Here is an 18,041-nt window from a genome sequence, read left to right as displayed (position 1 = left end):
GACCAGTTCTGGAGAACCAGTAGTGGAAATTTTTAGTAGTTCAGAACATCAGCAAATACCACCTCTGACTGGAGATTTTACAGTATATTCTTCCCCTGGCACGCCCACCAAGCCACGCCCACAGAACCTGTAGTAAAAAAAATTGAATCCCACCACTGCATAATACATTATGTGAGTTATATATTAATTGAAAATTGTATAGGTAAATAAGTAAGTTTGTAGACTATTCTGACAGAAGTTGAGTAACTCCATGGCAAGATATGTGGCAAGTATATTTTACAAATAAATAAAAGTTGTGGGTCTGCTTGCCTCTGCTACTGGGCAGTTTCCATTTGTTTTAATGAAGCTCCTGAGGAGGAACTAAGTACCGGTAATTTGTAGATATATCTCCTACCTGTTTACAGAAATTCATACTTTCCAGAATTCAGAGATTACAAATAGGGACACATCTGAGGACATCTAACACCACTTCTGAACATCTCTGAGCACTCTTTTTCTCAAGTCCATTATTTTAAATTGCTTCTGCAGGCCTTCTCTTAAAAAAAACAACAATGCCCTGATTTACTATTCAAGAAGTGTGAAGATCAGGCCCCTGACACTGAATTTACTTTTGAATATACATGCATAGATCTACACTGTCCTTATTATAATGAAGATCAACAAAGGACTTTCTGTCAGCCACAACAGAAGCATAATTCACAAATGCCCTAAAATGATTGGAAAAAAATGGATCTAAAGATCATAAGCCAGTTTAATTTTATTTTATTTTATTTGTCAATTGTTTACAAGATAATAAGTATAAGTGTATACATAGTTATGAATACATGAAATGGGTACATATAAGAAAAATAAAAGAAACAATAGGACAGGGACGATAGGCACATTGGTGCGCTTATGTACGCCCCCTAGAGACCTCTTAGGAAAGGGGTGAGGTCAATAGTAGACAGTCTAAGGTTAAAGTTTTTGGGGTTTTGGGAAGAAACTACAGAGTCGGGTAGAGTATTCCAGACATTGATCGCTCTGTTGCTGAAGTCGTGCTTAAATCAGACCAAAGACGGCGTAATTCAAGGTTTTCTAGTTCTAGAATTTCAAGTCTGGTGGCATAAGGTATTCTACAATGAGTAGAGGAGTGGAGAACTCTTCTTGTGAAATATTTTTCACAATTGTGCTAATATCAGATACGTAATGTGGGTTCCAGACTGATGAGCTGTATTCGAGTATTGGTCTAGCAAATGTTTTGTATGCTCTAGTTAGTAGTGTGATATTACCAGAGAAAAAGCTATGTAGGATTAGGTTAACAACTCTTAATGCCTTTTTGGCTATGTAGTTGCAGTGGGCTCTAGCACTTAGATCATTAGAGGTGAATATTCCAAGGTCCTTTACAGAGCTTGGATCATCAACAAGATCTTGACTATTCAGCTTGTATTTTATTTTCTGATTTTTTTTGCCAATATGTAAGATAGAGCATTTATTTGTTGAGATTTGAAGTTGCCATTTGTTTGACCATTCTGATACACAGTCAAGATCTTTTTGAAGGGTAGCAGTATTGTCTGTGGTATTGAACAGCTTTACATCATCAGCGAAAAGAACGCAGTTGCTCTTAATATGATCACAGAGGTCATTTATGTAGAGTATGAAGAGAGTTGGTCCTAGAACACTGCCTTGGGGGACACCACTATTGACAGGTACAGAATTTGATAGGACGCTCCCAATTTTGACCATTTGTTGTCTGTTTGACAGGAATGCTTCTATCCAGTTATGCAGTTGTCCAGAGATACCATAGGATTTTATTTTTAGGAGTAGTTTGTCATGTACCACTGAATCAAAGGCTTTACAGAAGTCTATGTAGATTGCATCTATTGTTTTGCCCTGATCAAGTTGTGTAGTCCATATGTTTTTGCAGTGTAAGAGTTGCAGATTACAGGATAGTTTTTTTCTGAAACCAAATTGTTTATTGGAGAGTAGGTTGTTTGTCTCTAAGTGCAGGGTGATGGATTGGTTAATAATTGATTCCATGACTTTACAGGTGACGCAGCATAAGGAGATTGGTCTGTAATTTTCAACTAGGCTGAGGTCTCCCTTTTTGAAGATGGGGATGACCGTGGCTTGTGACCATAGGTTAGGCAAGGAACTGGTCCTGAAAGATTTTTCAAAGATTATGCTTAGAGGTTTGGCTATGGCAGTGGGTAGCTTTTTTAAGAAGCAGGCACATATTCCATCCGGTCCAATAGATAGAGATGGTTTTAGATTGTAAAGTGCTTTTTCAACATTGTCTTCTGTAAAATCGATATGTATTAGATCATTGTAGTTATCTGTGGTTTGGCTAGGAAATACTGGGCATGATCCATTGCTGTTTACAAATACTGAGCCAAAAAATGTGTTAAAGATGTTGGCTTTAATGGTGTCAGCGTTGCAGTCTTTACCATTAGGTCCTATCAGGGGTGGGATGGACCTTGAATCTTTTAGTTTGTTGTTTACAAAATTGTAAAAAGCACTGGTGGAATTGGTGCTTAGGTTTTCCTCTTGTTTAATGTGATAATTGGTGCATTCGGTCTTTATCTGGTGGCATAAATTTTTGTATCGGCTTTTGAAATTGGCAACGTGACCAGATTTGTTTTTCTGCCAGAGTGATCTCTTTTGGGATTGAAGTTTCCTTATTGTTATGGGCAATCTGTTTTTTTGTTTTGTTTTGGGAGTTGTTGCATCCAGTGAATAGAGATTGCCAATCAAGGGATGAGAGATCGTTGTCTGTAAGATCATAGTTGCCTTTTTTGAAGTTATAACTGGGGATTACGTCATTGTGGTGGTTTTTGTGTGGATGTATGTTGAGACAAAAGTCAATCATATTGTGGTCACTGCTGGAAAAGGGTTCTTTAGTTTGTATTCCGTAAATTAAATTCAAACTATTGCAGAAGATGAGATCGAGGCAGTTGTTTAGTCTAGTGTTGTTGGTTACTAGTTGTTCCAGTCCCAGATTTGTAACAGCATTGTAGAAGGTTGCGTGTATGGTTTCAGTTGTACATTCAGTTAGGGTCCAGTCAATATGAGGCAGATTGAAATCACCAAGAAAGATAAAAGGGTATGGGCAGGATGCTGCCCATGTTAGTAGTGTATTAGCTTGTTTACATGTTCAATGTCATTATCAGGTGCTCTGTAACATAGTAAGAATCAAATTGTGATATTTAAGGATAGTTCACAGATAATGGTCTCAGGAAGAGCAAGCTCCTGGGTAACTTGGATATTTTTTAGATGTAAGGACTTTTTATAGAAGATAGCAACACCACCTCCTCTACGAATTTCACGATCTGATCAGTAAACATGATAGTCTCTTACTGTGATAATGGAGTCAGGGAGAGATGCGTTGAGCCATGTTTCACAGACAAATATGTCGAATTTAGCCATATTTAGTAGGAGGAAAAATTCAGGTATTTTATTTACAAGGCTTCTTGCATTGAGTAGCTTGCATTTAAGGCCAGCAGTAGTTGGAATTGAGGTAGTTAGGGGCGTGCGTGCCTAGTCTTGGGTGATGGTGGATTGATTGAAGTAGGATTGTGGTTGAAGGTTAAAGCTGAGTTGCGGGATGTGTGACTTACTTTTGATACAGTCAGCATGGTAGTCAATGTCTTATTTTATAATCTTATTTTAGTTGTCAGGAAATGGTTTGGACACTAAAGGTACTATCCTTTCAGTGTTTACTTAGCTTGAGAATGTTGTGGGATTTACCCTGAATAAACACTCCTAGACTCTCTCTGTCATCTTGAGTTTTATTTATTTATTTTACTTCATTTTATTTGTCAATTGCTTACAAGATAATACATGTAAGTATAAATATGAGTAAGAATACAGGAAATAGGTACAAATAAATGGGGATAATAGGACAGGGATGGGAGGCACGATGGTGCACGCACGCCTCTTTCATCCTAACTCGCCCAACGAAAACCAATTTTTTTCAGTCCAGCCCTTCCTCTGAAACCCAGGCCGTGTATTTACGGTTGCCGCTCTAACTGGAGCCGTTCCGAAGAATCCGGCCCGGAGAAACAGGTCGCGTTGATAAAACGTTCTTAAGGCCGAATTCAGGGACAGAGCGGTGGCTCCGATCCAGACGGGCTTTCGGGGAAATCCGACTCTCCGGGATTTGTCGCGTAGCGAGAGGGCGGGGCCAGGCCGGGCTTAGCTCGGGGAAGTTGCTGAAGTTGGAGCGAGCGAGGGCTGAGCCTGGCAAGCGCTTTACTCGGGCGGCCGGGGCCTCGCCGTGGGTGTCTTCGCGGGGGCTTCTCCTTTCGGCTCGGGCAGTGCATGATGGAAGAAGGAGCATGGCCACTCATTTCTCCCTGACCCAGGTAGGAGCTTCCTGGTGAGGAAAAGGCGCGGCCGGGGCTCATCTCTGGGGAAGCAGAAGGAGGGGGCGGTCAAGCCAGGCGCCGAGCTGGCCTCCTCTCGCGAGGAGCAGCGGGGGTCTCGCTTGCCAAACGCTGGCGTAGAATCGCCTTCTCGCAACGTCGTCGTCCGCTACTCCCCCCGAGCTCTTTCCACTGTCACATCTCCCGCTCCTTATCCGGGCTGCTGGGCTTCCGCCCGGCTCTTTCCCCGTTCGCACGTTTCTCTTGCCCTCCCCCGCGAGCGTTAATTGCTTGCATCGTTGGCGGTACCTTTTTCTCTTTCCCGCTGTTTCCCCCCGTAACTCGACCTCGTCGTTTCTTCCCCTCGTTCGCCTTCCTCAATCTCTTCCCCCACCTAAGTCGGCTTGTAGTCGGAGAACCAAGCGAGCCTTCCTCTTTGACGGTGTCGTGTGGACGCGCCTTTTGCCCATCACCCCTTTCAGGCCCGTCCTCCCCGGCTGCTTGAAGCTGAAGCCGACCTTCCAAAAAGCGCTGCGCTTCGTGCCCCCTCAAAACATCGGCTCCTTAAAGGGCCGGAGAGGGATTCCTCTCTGCAATTCCAAAGCGGGCGTTTATTTCTCTTTTCGTCGATACTGTATGGGTGTTAACCGTATCCCGTGTCCTCTGTCTGGGTTATTACTATTTTTTAAATGGGTATTTCAGTGGTATGCAGTTTCGGAGTCTTCCTGAGCTTTTCCAGTCCAGGGACTGGCATTTCTGGCAACTGGATATTGCTATATTTCCTTCATATTCCATAGTCCATGTGATTGCTTTTCAGCTTGTGATCTGTACTTATCAATTCCTTCAGTTTCTTAGGGAGAGGCACACTCATCTTTAGGCCCATGTATTTCTTTTGGTATGATTTCTGGGGTTAAAAATGTTATATATTACTCAGAAAGCATCTCATAAACAACAGAGGTATGTTAAATAATAAATCAATGGAAGGGGAAACTTGGCTTCCTAATTGTAATTGGAGGAGAGTAGCTTATTTTTCAAGGATTCTGTAATGGCAAGCAAGAACAAACACTTCTTTTTAATTATTACTTTTGATTATAATAATTCTAGGTGCTATTGGGTAATACAAAACTTCTGAGGGAAAATTCCAAATTGTGTTCCTAATTGAAATTGAGTATATGAATGTCTACTTTATATGCATAGAAATGAATCATGCATTTCAGAGCGGCTGATATATGGACACTTAACTTTTAGAACAAGAGTTCTAAAAGTTTGTATTTACTACATGAATCCATAGTTCTTGGAGTCTTCAGTTTATGTCAGATTTATACTCCATCCTCACTGTGGATGTAAACAATGAAGGCAGTTTATATAAGATCACATAAGTTAGATGCTAAGGTGAATTGTTTATTTGAAAAGCTGCTTCACAGTGTTTATCATTAGGAGCTAGCACATGGAGCAATCCAATGAAATTTGAAACTGCTACTCTAACTTGAGAGTCAGTTGGGTGTAGTACAGGGCTTTCCAAACTTGGCAATTTTAACACTTGTGGACTTCAACTCCCAGAATTCCTATGGCTGGCTGAGGAATTTTGGCAGTTGAAGTCCATAAGTCAAACTTGCCAAGTTTGGAGACCCCCTGGCATAGTGGTTGATGCATCAGGCTAAAACTGTGAAACTGTGATTCTCAAAGCCAGTTGGGTGATTTGGAGCTCTTAGCCTTAGAAAAGAGGTAATAGCAAACCACTTCTGAAAAACATTGCCAAGAAAACTGCAGGGACTTGCCCAGGCAGTAATGGAGAATCATCTGATTGAACTGAATCTGATTGAACTGATGGGGGGGGGGGCACTACGCTTGTGTATAAGAAAACTGCACAGATGGTCACCAGGAGTTTGTTTTAACTGGAAAGAACTTTTACCATGTTGATGGAGTGGGAATGAATATAGATTATTAGATTATATTTTTCAGTTTTGATGACATATTTAACATGAAATGCTTTAATATATACTTTGGCATTTCACAATATGTTTAGTTTGTTCATTGCAGTGATGCAAAACTAAAAATAATAGAAAACGGGCAAATATTTTAACTATATAAAACTTCTGGATTTTGTACTGCAATTTTATAATTGCCTGTCAGGCAAGTGAAGCATATATATATCAGAAGAACAGCTATAGCAGCATTATACATTGTCTAAAGACTTGGAAAGCAGTTTCAAAACTAGAAACTTTAGAAATTTGGTTATGAGTTAAATATTACTGGTAGTTGTATTTTCAGAGCAATATATTCAATGATGAGTCAGATTTATAGTCTACTCTTAGACTTCCTTGAAGTATCAAGAAAGGAATGTTGCAGAGGGCTGTCTCCTGAAACTCTTAGTTACCCAAATTGCAAATGTTATTAATTTAATTCCTACCTTTAGTTCTGCTGGGAGCATGAAAAGTCATCACTCTTCAGTAATGTTTTATTAAAAATTGGTTTACATAAATAAACTATGTAACAGCAGAATTATTACTGCAGGTAAAGAAGGGCTCTAACATTTTAATATGTATTTTCTTCAATCGTTTCTGTTTTTGAACAAATTGAAATAAATGACCATCAGCAAGTCGTAAAGTTGCCAAGGTTGGAGATCCCTGCTATAGGGCACTGCACACCAGAACAACTGGACACAAGGACAGTTTTTCCCCGAATGCCATCACTCTGTTAAACAACTAATTCCCACAACACTGTCAACTTATTTACTAAGACTATTACTATTATTCCTCTATCACTAGATTATAATACTTCCTAGTACCTATCTCTTCCTACTTATGACTATAACCGTACTGCTTGTATCTTTACAATTTATATTGTTTTGTTTCCTAGTATGATTTGATTGCTTATTAGTAACCTATGACTATCACACAAGTCCACAAGTCGTAAAGTTTCCGAGGTTGGAGACCCCTGCCCTATAGTATCGTTTTGAGTGTAGAAGTTGAAACAATTTATGTCCAGGATGTGAGGGGTCTGTAGATATTTTCACAGCCCTCTTTTTGACTTGTGAAGTGTACTGGTTGTTAGGAATACGGGTCACCTAACAGCTATTTGGGTTAGAAATATATAAACCAGGATAGACATTTTAATACTGTCTCTTTAAGAGCATGCTAAAAACTACAATTGGGTGTGGTTACTCAAAGGCCATAAGATGGAGCCAGAAACCTGGGTTGTTTTGGTCTTAGTTTCAGAAGAGAGTGTGTCTGAGTGAGTCTCTGTTTCCTTCTGTTGGAAAGTATTGCCGTTCCTCCATTTTTCCTAATTGACTGATATTTCTGGATTTAATGTAAGTCTGATACTGAACTGTTTTTGATACTGGAATCTGTTATTGAATTATCCCTGGATTGAAAACTGACTGATTTACCTGTGAATGACTTTGGATTGCTTGTTTGGACTTTGCTTAACGTTTCTGAAAGTAAAAACCTACATTTACTGTACAGTGTATCTGTGTGCTCTGTGTGTATTATTCCAACACTACTCTCTATACGTCTCCCTATATGTGCTCATTCTCCTAATGGGGAATTACCTCAACACTGGTCCTCAATGGAAGGCAGGTTGATAGCAATTGTTTTTGCTGCAGTTCTAATTATCTGTTGAAGTCTGTGTTTGTCTTGTTTGGTTGCAGAGCTTTCTGAGTTGGCGCAGAAATAATATTTTTGTTGTGCTTTTTAATGACTTTTTTGATATTAGATGTCCGTTTTAAGTCTTGAGATATGATAGAATCTAGAAACTTGAAGGTCTCTACTTGTTGATACTGTGTTGTCTAGTATTATAAGAGGTGGTTGTATAGGATGGTTTCTCCTAAAATCTACCACCACTTCTATGGTTTTGAATGTATTTAGAATAGAATAGAATAACAGAGTTGGAAGGAACATTGGGGGTTTTCTAGTCCAACCCCGTGCTTAGACAGGAAACCCTACACCACTTCAGACTAATAGTTATCCAACATCTTTTTAAAAACTTCCACTGTTGGAACATTCACACCTTCTGGAGGCAAGTTGTTCCACTGATTAATTGTTCTAACTGTCAGGACATTTCTCCTTAGTTCTGAGTTGTTTCTCTCCTTGATTGGTTTCCACCCATTGCTTCTTGTCCTGCCCTCAGGTGCTCTTCTTTGTGGAAGCCCCTGAGGTATTGGAACACTTCTATCCTGTCTCCCTTAGTCCTTCTTTTCATTAAACTAGACATACCCAGTTCCTGCAACCATTCTTCATATGTTTTAGCCTCTAGACCCCTAATCTTTGTTACTCTTCTCTGCAGTCTTTCTAGAGTCTCAACATCTCTTTTACATCATGGCGACCAAAACTGAATGCCAAGTGTGGCCTTACCAAGGCATTATAAAGTGGTATTAACACTGATCTTGAGTCTATCCCTCTGTTTATGCAGCCTAGAACTTTGTTGGCTTTTTTGGCAGCTGATGCACATATTTAAATGGTTGTCCACTAGGACTCTGAGATCCCGCTCACAGTTACTACTATTGAGCAAGGTATCACAAATACTGTGCCTGTGCATTTGATTTTTCTGGCCTAAATGTAGAACCTTACTTTTTTCACCATTGGGTTTAATTTTGTTAGATAGTGCCCAGTGTTCAAGTCTATCAAGATCCTTCTGTATCTTAAGCCTATCTTCTGGAGTGTTGGCTATTCCTGCCAGCTTGGTGTCCTGTGCAAATTTGATGATTTCCCCATCTATCCCCTTGTCCAAGTCATTGATGAAGATGTTGAAGAGTACTGGACCTAAAACAGAGTCTTGGGATACTCCACTGCATACTTCTCTCCATATAGATGCAATTCCATTGAGGACTACAAGTTGAGTGCAGTTGGTCAGCCAGTTATGAATCCATCTGGTGGTGATGCTGTCTCACCCATATTTTTCTACTTTATCTAGTAGTATGTTATGGTCTACTTTATCAATGGCCTTACTGAAGTCCAAGTAAATTATATCAAGAGCATTCCTCTCGTCAACTAATTTTGTCACTTTGTCAAAGAATGCAATAAGATTAGTCTGGCTGATCTGTTTTTAACAAAGCCATGTTGGCTTTTGGTTATTACTTTGTTTGCTTCTAGGTGTTTGCTGATTCATTGCTTGATTATCTTTTCCAGAATCTTTCCTGGTATTGAGGTCAGGCTGATAGGTCTGTAATTTCCTGGATCTATTTTTTTTTTTTGAAGATGGGAACTATATCAGCTCTTTTCCAGTCCTCTGGCAATTCCCCAGTGCTCCAAGATCTTTGAAAGATATAGTTCAGTGGTTCTGAGATCTCATCTGACAGTTCCTTCAGAATCTTGGGGTGTAATCCATTCGGTCCTGGTGATTTGAACTCGTCCAGGGTAGTCAGGTGTTCATTTTCTTCCCTATTTTAACTTGTGTTCCTAATCTGTTTTTTGTGGTGCTGTTTTTGATAGGTTGGGCTATTTTTTTTCCTTTTGTGTAAAAACAGAAGCAAAAAATCCCCCATTAGTATTGTAATGTGCTTCCTACGTAACTTAGCTAGCTGACTAGCAAAAAGTTCATCTATTTCCTCTGTTTGGTTGGGTGGCCTATAGTATAGACCTATGGTAATGTCATTTCTCCCCCTTTAATGTTGACCCAAATGCATTCAACATTGTTCTGGTTGCACCTGTGACAAGGCTAGTTATTCAACCTCCCGTCTATATGCAGATTCATCATTGTTTCAAATGAGACCAATCACTGTTGTATCATCTGCAAACTTCAGTACCTTAACGGAGGGATCTTTTGAGATGCAGGCATTGGTATAGAGAGAGAAGTGGAGAGAGCACACAGCCCTGGGCAGCTCCTGTGCTAATTGTACAGGTACCTTATGTGATTTTGCCTAGCTTCACCTGCTGCTTCCTGTATGTCTGTTTCTAGGTACTTTCAAGACTGACTTCCCACCTGTCCTCTGGTCATCAGGTTAGACTACTCCAGGCTTATGAGGTGAGAAGTATAAGGATCTCAAAGGCAATATTTTTCTTTAATGGGCCCCACCTTATGGAACAGGTTCAAGTTATAGTTAATGTTCCTTTTATTTAAGAAACCTTGAAAACTGCTCTTTTGCAAGATATTTGGAGCCTAATAGTTTGGTTGTGCAGCACTGTGAATTTGTGTTACGTTTCTTGCTTTTTATTATATTATTGTGCTTATTTCATTATATTGATTGTATGATTTATTTTTTTTGAATATCTTTTTTTATTTTTATATTTTAAAAAACATCTCTTTTGGTGAACAATGTGGTTCCAGGTTTTTACATTTCAATACAAACATGACCATATTTACATATTCCTCTTTCATATTCAATTTCATATCATATTATTACTTATTCCATTTCCCTTCAGCCAGATATTTTAGATCAGGGGTGTCAAACTGGCGGCCCACAGCATGTGCAGGCCATGCCCACCCCAGCTTCATGAATGAGGAAAGGATGTGATGGCAACATGACGCAGTGAGTTTGACACATGTGTTTTAGACCAGGGGTCGCCAACCTTTTGGACCTCAGGGACCACCAAACTCATAATTTTAGATCCCAGGGACCACTAACCGGTTCTGTGGGCGTGGCCTAATTTGTGGGTGTGGCTTGGTCACGTGACTGGCTGGGCGTGGCTTGTATGTAAGTATTATAAATATTTATATAAATATTGAATTTTTTATTAAAAAAGAGCAACTTTTACCCAAAATCAGGCAAAACAGGCAGATTGAGTTGCTCACAGAATCCCAGATTCATTCAGAGATCTATCTGCCATTGGCTAGCTCAGTCTGTCACATAAAATTTGCTTGCAAACAAACTCATCAAATTTGCCAGCAAGCAAACTCACAAAATTAACTCACAACACACCATTCATGTAAATATTGATTTTTTTATAAAAAAGAGCAACTTTTACCCAAAATCAGGCAAAGCAGGCAGATTGAGTTGCTCACAGAATCATTCAGTGATCTATCTATCTGCCATTGGCTAGCTCAGTCTCAAATTTGCTTGCCATGAGTCTGCACTGAATTTGCTTGCAAGCAAACCTTCAGTCCTAAGGGAGGTTCAGCTGTGCTGAGCCAAAGATTTAAAGACTGGCTAGAAAGCAAGAAATCCAACCATTTCCTGCTTCCTAGCTAATCTAAATCTCCTGGCACAGCAGAACAGATGATGGTTGGAAAAAGGAAAAATAGCAATTTAGCAGGCAGGTTTACTGGGTAAGGAGTGAGTGGTTGGGGAGGGTTCCTGCGGGTCATGTGGGTGGCACAGTCTTGTGTTTCTGTGCAGCCTGGATTAATTGCTTTATGGGGGTGCTCTGGGGGTGAGATTTCTCTGCGGCCCACCAAAATTTTCTCACGGCCCGGTTGGCGACTGCTGTTTTAGACTGTATTTGGCATTTTTAACAAAATTGAGTTCTTCCCAAGGACCTGAGATAGGCAAATGGTACTGTTGTAGGATGTAGGCTGTAGGCTGTTCCAAGTAAAGCTGACTTTTATAATTGACTGACAATAATTCTGTCAATGCCAATAGTGTTCAAATGGTGCTCAACATATTTTGGCATTGTATCCAAGGCACGGATTACAAATAGTATTTTTGCATTTTTGGCCACAGTTATTGTTCCTCTATTTGCAGGTGTTTGTATTTTATGTTTTTTTTTTTCAATTCTTTCTCTACTATTCTGCTTTCTTCAAGTATTGCAAAACGTTTTTGTATTTTTTTTATCAACAATTGCTATGTCTGGAGTACTGTGTGTGGTAAATGCTTGTATGTTTTAATTCTAAAATCCCATCGCACTTTAGCTTCTTCATTTTCTGTTACTTTGTCCACCTTGTGAGCCCGCCAGTTAACTGCTTTCAAAGCAAGTGGTACTTCTTGCAGATATTGCAATGCACCATTGCTTCTACTTTGTCATGCCATTGTTTGCAGCCAATCTGTGCAGTCTTCTTGCAGCAGCTAAGTGGGCCACTTTCTCTTCAGCTTTTTTGCATTTTGTTTTCTGTTGCTGTCTTTATTATGGTTGGTTGCATAGTCAGCTAGATGTTTAGACTGAATTTGACATTTTTACCAACCTATCACATCCTTCCCAAGGAACTTCGTAGGTGGATAAAAATGCCAAATGCAATCTAAACATTTTATTATATTAGAGTAATAACTGTCAATGGGGTTCCATTGGGGAAAAGAAAACAACAACCATAAAACAGTGTTTCCCAGTGTTTACCATGGAGCCAGCTGAGAATAATACTGTGGTTAATGGTATTGAAAATCACTGAGAGATCAAGGAGCATCAGGACAAATGCATTAGCTCCATCCTGTCTGTCACTTATAAGCATGACCAAAACTGTCTCACTACTAAATCATCCCAGTCTAATAACTAACTGAAATGGATGTAAACAATCCACTTTGTCTGAGTTCTCAACAAGTGTAGACCAACCAGCTTTCCCAGAAAGGGAAGGTTCACTGCTGGATAATAGCTATTGAAAACCATTGGGTTCAAGAATGGCGTCTTCAAGAGGGGTACACCACAGCCTCTTTCAGGACAGGAGGTACCGCCTTTTACATTAAGGAACTGTCACAACATGAATCCATACATAGATCACTTCCCTGGCTGCTTTTACAACTCAGAAGGGTCTGGATCCAGTTAATGAGCTAAGCACAGATGACAGTACAGAGAACCCCATCCACTTCTTCAGGTTTTTCTGACTCCAACTTATCCCAGATTACCAGATGGTGCCTCAAGAACTTAAGCCTGACTTGCTCAGAGTCCACGTCAGAGTAGAACTGAGCAATTTATCCAGCAAATAGCCTAGATCAAGGGTGTCAAATTTGTGGCCCATGGGCCAGATGCATCATATGCTGGCCCCACCCCCACCCAGTTTAGCAAAGGAAAAAAGTCCCGATACTTTGTGTGATGCTGCTGTGACGATGTGAGTTTGACACCCCTGGCCTGGATAATCCCAGAAAGGGTTGGGTCCCCCCAAGCAGGTCTGCTGGACAGCTATCAGTGGATGCAAAGTGGGCAAAGATGTAGCCAATTCTTGTCTGAAAGGAAGCTAAAAATAATGCAAATATTTATTGCAAGTTGTTCCATAAAAGCTGATGATATATTCAGTTTGTACTGCTAGTACACACTATACAATTAAAATATAATTTTAGCTTCAAGTGATCTACTGCAAGCAGCAAGAGGCGGTTCCTCACATAACTTGGTCCTAACCCATGTAAGCCTTTAAAGGTCAAAATCGGCACCTGGAATTGGACCTAGAAGCGAACTGGTAACACATGCAGCTCATGGAGCAGAGGCATAATGTGCTCTTCTAGGGGTACCTATAACTGCTCACACTGCCACATTTTGTGCCAAGGGGAACTTGTGGATTTTGTTCAAGGATTGCCCCATGTATAGGACATTACAGTACTCTTATTTGGAGGTGACTAGGGTGTGAATAACTGAATAGAGCCTCATGATTAAAGAAAGGATGCAACTGGCACACAATATTAAGCTGTGCAAAGATCCTCCTAGCCACAACAGGTTCCTGCTCTTCAATCCCCAGATTGCCCATCAAGTCTATTTGCAGCATCATACTTAGCAATAGCAATGAAAAACAAAATAAGAGAGAATTGTAATTGGACAATTCTGTGTAGCTGGAGTTCTTGAGCCAACATTAGGGGAGCTGATGGTTCTTCTGGTGGTCTGATAAGGTTCTGGAGCAACACCCAATCTACTTGCTTGTTCCCAGCACCTTATTCACAAGTATTACTTCTAAGAAGGCTTGGAAGTTTTCTGGAGAAAAGCAGACGGACAGAAAAATCAAACACAGATAGGCACTGCCCCTTTTCTCTGGGTGTGTCTTCCTGCCACTAAATTCTATTCACTGTGTGTAGGGGACCTACAGCTGCTGCCAGTAGCCTAACTGCTGAAAAAGACCAAAGCAATGCTGGCCGTTTCCCACTTACCATAGATGGAAGACTGTGAAGCTGTGATAAAGCTGCTGGGGTGGAACTTTGTCCTGTGAGTGGAACATGGTTGCAGCACTGGTTGCCAATGTCATTTATCCTGTTCAAGGCTACAGCTACAAATGGGCAAGAATGACTAGCATGCTGGTTCACAGAGCTTTTGTTAGTTTAGTTCAACACGATAATGTAAACGGCACTCTAGCTGGAGGTTGTAAGTCAAACAGAGTGTACTTGTAAGTCATAAGACTTGTAACTCCTAAGAAGAAACAATAGAGGCCTCCAGAAGTAAACTGGAAATCCACCAGGTTGTATTCTCCAGTTTCAGAGTGTTTTTATGGAAGGTACTTTTATAGGCCACCATTGGAACTAATAAGACAGAAGGAATGCGCTGCAGCACTGCAGTTGAGGTACCTGTCAGAAAACTACTGGGAGAGAAATCTTGTATTAGTTCTATTTTTGCGTTTAGGGCAAGAGGTTTAGGAGTTGACTGAGATGGTGAGTGATGATGTGTGAATTTATATGGGAAGTTTCTTCCTTGGAAAGCTCTACAGAGATCCTCTTCAAAAGTTGCTGTGTATTTTTATAATCCTTTTATGGGCACAGTGCCCAGCATCTTTCATTCTTGATCAGATTGGTTGAGACTGCCAGAAGTTGCAGTTCAATAATTTCTGGAGGCCCACAAATCACCAATTAAAATTTAATTATTAAAGATAACCAAATTTTGTATCCAAGTATAAAAAAGCTTTGATATTGCAGCCTTTAGACAAATGAACCAGTTTTAATATGGCATTTATGATTATTGGAGTTTGAGATCCCTGTTCTAAAGGTTCAAGAATGGTAGCTGTTGAATTGTTGGAACTCAAGTATGTTTTGAAAATGTCTGATACAAAGTATCTGAAATGTCCATCAGCGTGTAACTGTAACAACAGCGGTTTAGTGTTTGAAAATAGTTCTTGCTTAACAAGCCCAATTGGGACTGGCAACTCCATCACTAAGTGACATGCTTGTTAAGTGAGAACTCATATGACCACAACTTGTGGTTTTACTGCCAGCTTCTTCTTGACTCTGCTTCTCAGAAGCCAGCTGTGAAGTGAACAAATGATGGTCATGTGACTATGGCATGGCTGTAAATACCTGTTGGTGCCTGAATCTTGGTCACATGACCACAGGGATGCTGTGAAGATCTTAAATGCAAGGACCAGTTGTAAAGTTATTTTTCATCACTGTCATAACTTTGGGCATTAAACAAGGCAGTTGTAAGTGACAGCTACCTACAGCATTTTCTAGCCTTTAGGTTGGGATTAGGAGAAACTTTAAGCAAACATTTTTCATTAAAAAAACAATAACATTTTTGACTTTGAAGTTTGAAAAGAGAAGTGTAGCCTAAGGAATATCATTCAAATAGACAAGAATTTGTTACAGTTTTTCTGAAGTCTAATTCTTTGTATATCTGCTGACTAAAGAGTCTCTGGGATGTTAAAATGAATGTTAAAGTACAGGATGTGAAAGAGCATATGTTTCCTATGCAAAAGTAACAATAGGTTTAAATAAATGTTTTGTTTGAAAATGATGACTTTGCTGTAATTAACCTTAAGATGTGACAATATTAATTGCTGTATTAGGGTAGAGAAGGAGAAGCAAAAGGCAAATTTCATACTTGAACCCATTAGGAAAATAATTGAAAGTAGGACTGCTGATACAAAAATGTCCTTACACAAATTTGTGATGAGATTCTTTTTTTTTTTTGTATATAGCTCTGACCACTGCATCTTAAAAAAGCTATTATAGCATTAGAAAATAATGGAAAGAAGAAGCAACCAAAATAATTGGATGTCTGAAGCAACTCCACTATGGGTTAGACTACAGTAATTTGGGGTTTGGGACTGGAATGAAGGTGGATAAAGGAGACAGTGGCTGAAGTTTATACAATCACATAGGACATACTTAAGCTTCAGAGAGGGAGGTTTTGTCTCTAACAAACATAGTGTTAGAATTCAAGGTCATCCACTGAAACTAAATGCAAAGAGATAATGACCTTCATAAATACTTTTTCACATATTATATAATTAATGGTAAACTTTGTAATGTGCCATGATTGGCCATATAGGAAGATTTTAAAATGTGCAGAATTAGACAATTATTATTGTGAATGTGTTTCTGTGCATAATTTTAAAGAATGTTGGTTAGAATAGTAAAATCAAGTACAAGCTAAACTTAAGAGAATAGAAAGTAGTAAAAATTAAAAGAAAAAAGGAAGAGATAGGTAATGCAATAAAGAAAAAGAAAAGAAACATACAGGTAGTCCTTGATTTATGACTGGTCACATAATGACTGACCGAAGTTACGAAAGACTCAAAGTTACTTAGGGCCTATCTTTGAAGTTAAGACGACTGTTCCTTTCGGGTCTAGGATTTTTCTTACGATTGTTCGACGCTCTAACGAACAGTTCTAAGAGTCTCTTTTCCTGGATTTTCTTCTTTTTTTTTTCCTTTTAAAGTTAGGGTCTAAATAAAAAAAAGGGATCTTCTCACCCACTGTTCATCTACATCGCTCCTGCACATTTCTTTTTTGCCTCGGCTATCCCAGCTTCATGAAGCCATGATGGCTGCCTGTTCTCCTCATTGTGGATGAGAGGGAAGAAGCCCTGAGTCTAGCAGAAGAGTTGCTGCTCTCCGCGACCTACAGGGTGCCCCACTTTTCTTAACCACCCCTAGAGAGTGGCTTTAACTCCTTTCTGAGCCCTCCAAGGGGAGAACTCGGTGCAGGAGCGCAGAGACCCACTCCTCACATCCGATCTCTCTGCAACATCAGCCAGAAGTTGGACTATATGTAGATTTTGACATACAAGTGATGATCTTAAATGTATTCAATTGTGTCAGTGGAATTGTGGTATCTTTAATAATTGATCTTTGCTCAGCTGTAATGTAACAAATAATAGGGCAGCCAAAGACTGTTTCATAGCTATAGTTGTCATCAATAAGTGTTGTTGCACTTGCACAAACAATAATGGAGCCAATAATGACTCCCTGTGTACCAGTGAACGTACCTCTGCATACCTTTTTGTGAATGGAGTTTCTTGTGTCCAAACCGACTATGAAATGAAACGTGCAAAAAGTGCCTGTTGTCAAAAGTTGGCTCGAGGCTCATGGTTTAATTAGAGCATCTGTCAGAACCCTGACACCTGTAAGAGAAAGAAAACCACGAGATCACATTCACTAATAAATAGAAGAGTTGAGTTGCTATTACTTTCTGTTGTGCCACATCTAATTAAGTAATCTTGACTCATGATGCATAGCTGCCATGATTTTACATGACATATCACCTTGTAAGGTTTTCCTACTGTAAATGGTGATTTTGAAAATGTGTGGGCTGAAACTTGCTGTTCTGCAAAAGACTGACTGAAATGAAATAGGAAAAAAGGAATAAATAATTAGTATCCTAAGTAATGATTAATATATTTTACATTAATACCCTACTGGATTTGTGCTTCAGAACAACTTAAATGCAAAATTTAGCATTAATCACTTTCAGCATAAACAGTTCTATGTCATAGGCTCAGGCTACTCATATTTTGTTGTATCTTATAGTACTTGTTTCAGTTAAACATTTTAAACATTTAAACCATTTTGACTTTGTAGTTAACTTAATTCTATGCAAATACTCATGTCTTTAGTTTCTGAATGTTTATCTAAATGTACTAATCTATTATATTTTTAAAATTAAGCAGTTTGGAAAATTAAGCAATAATTAGATATTATTATATT

General features: G+C 39.5%; 1 protein-coding gene across 2 annotated transcripts in view; it reads left to right on the top strand.

Annotated features, from left to right (window-relative positions):
• Positions 1 to 4,172: 4,172 nt before the first annotated feature.
• The window catches only part of EPS15 (epidermal growth factor receptor pathway substrate 15), a 54,928-nt gene continuing 41,059 nt past the window's right edge, over positions 4,173 to 18,041 (top strand). The window contains exons 1-2 of one of the 2 annotated variants that reach the window (XM_026707063.2): positions 4,173 to 4,340; positions 10,239 to 10,304. In XM_026707063.2, coding sequence (XP_026562848.1) covers positions 4,314 to 4,340; positions 10,239 to 10,304 — 93 coding nt within the window. In that variant the 5' untranslated portion in view covers positions 4,173 to 4,313. The remainder of the gene's footprint in view (positions 4,341 to 10,238; positions 10,305 to 18,041) is intronic. The other variant, XM_087929904.1, reaches the window with a different exon arrangement.

The sequence above is a fragment of the Pseudonaja textilis genome, chromosome 3 (genome assembly GCF_049901715.1).
Source record: "Pseudonaja textilis isolate UNSWEBS1 chromosome 3, rPseTex1.2, whole genome shotgun sequence".
Taxonomy (NCBI): domain Eukaryota; kingdom Metazoa; phylum Chordata; class Lepidosauria; order Squamata; family Elapidae; genus Pseudonaja; species Pseudonaja textilis.
Note: the sequence above shows the minus strand (reverse complement) of the source record. Positions and strands in the feature narration are given on the sequence as shown.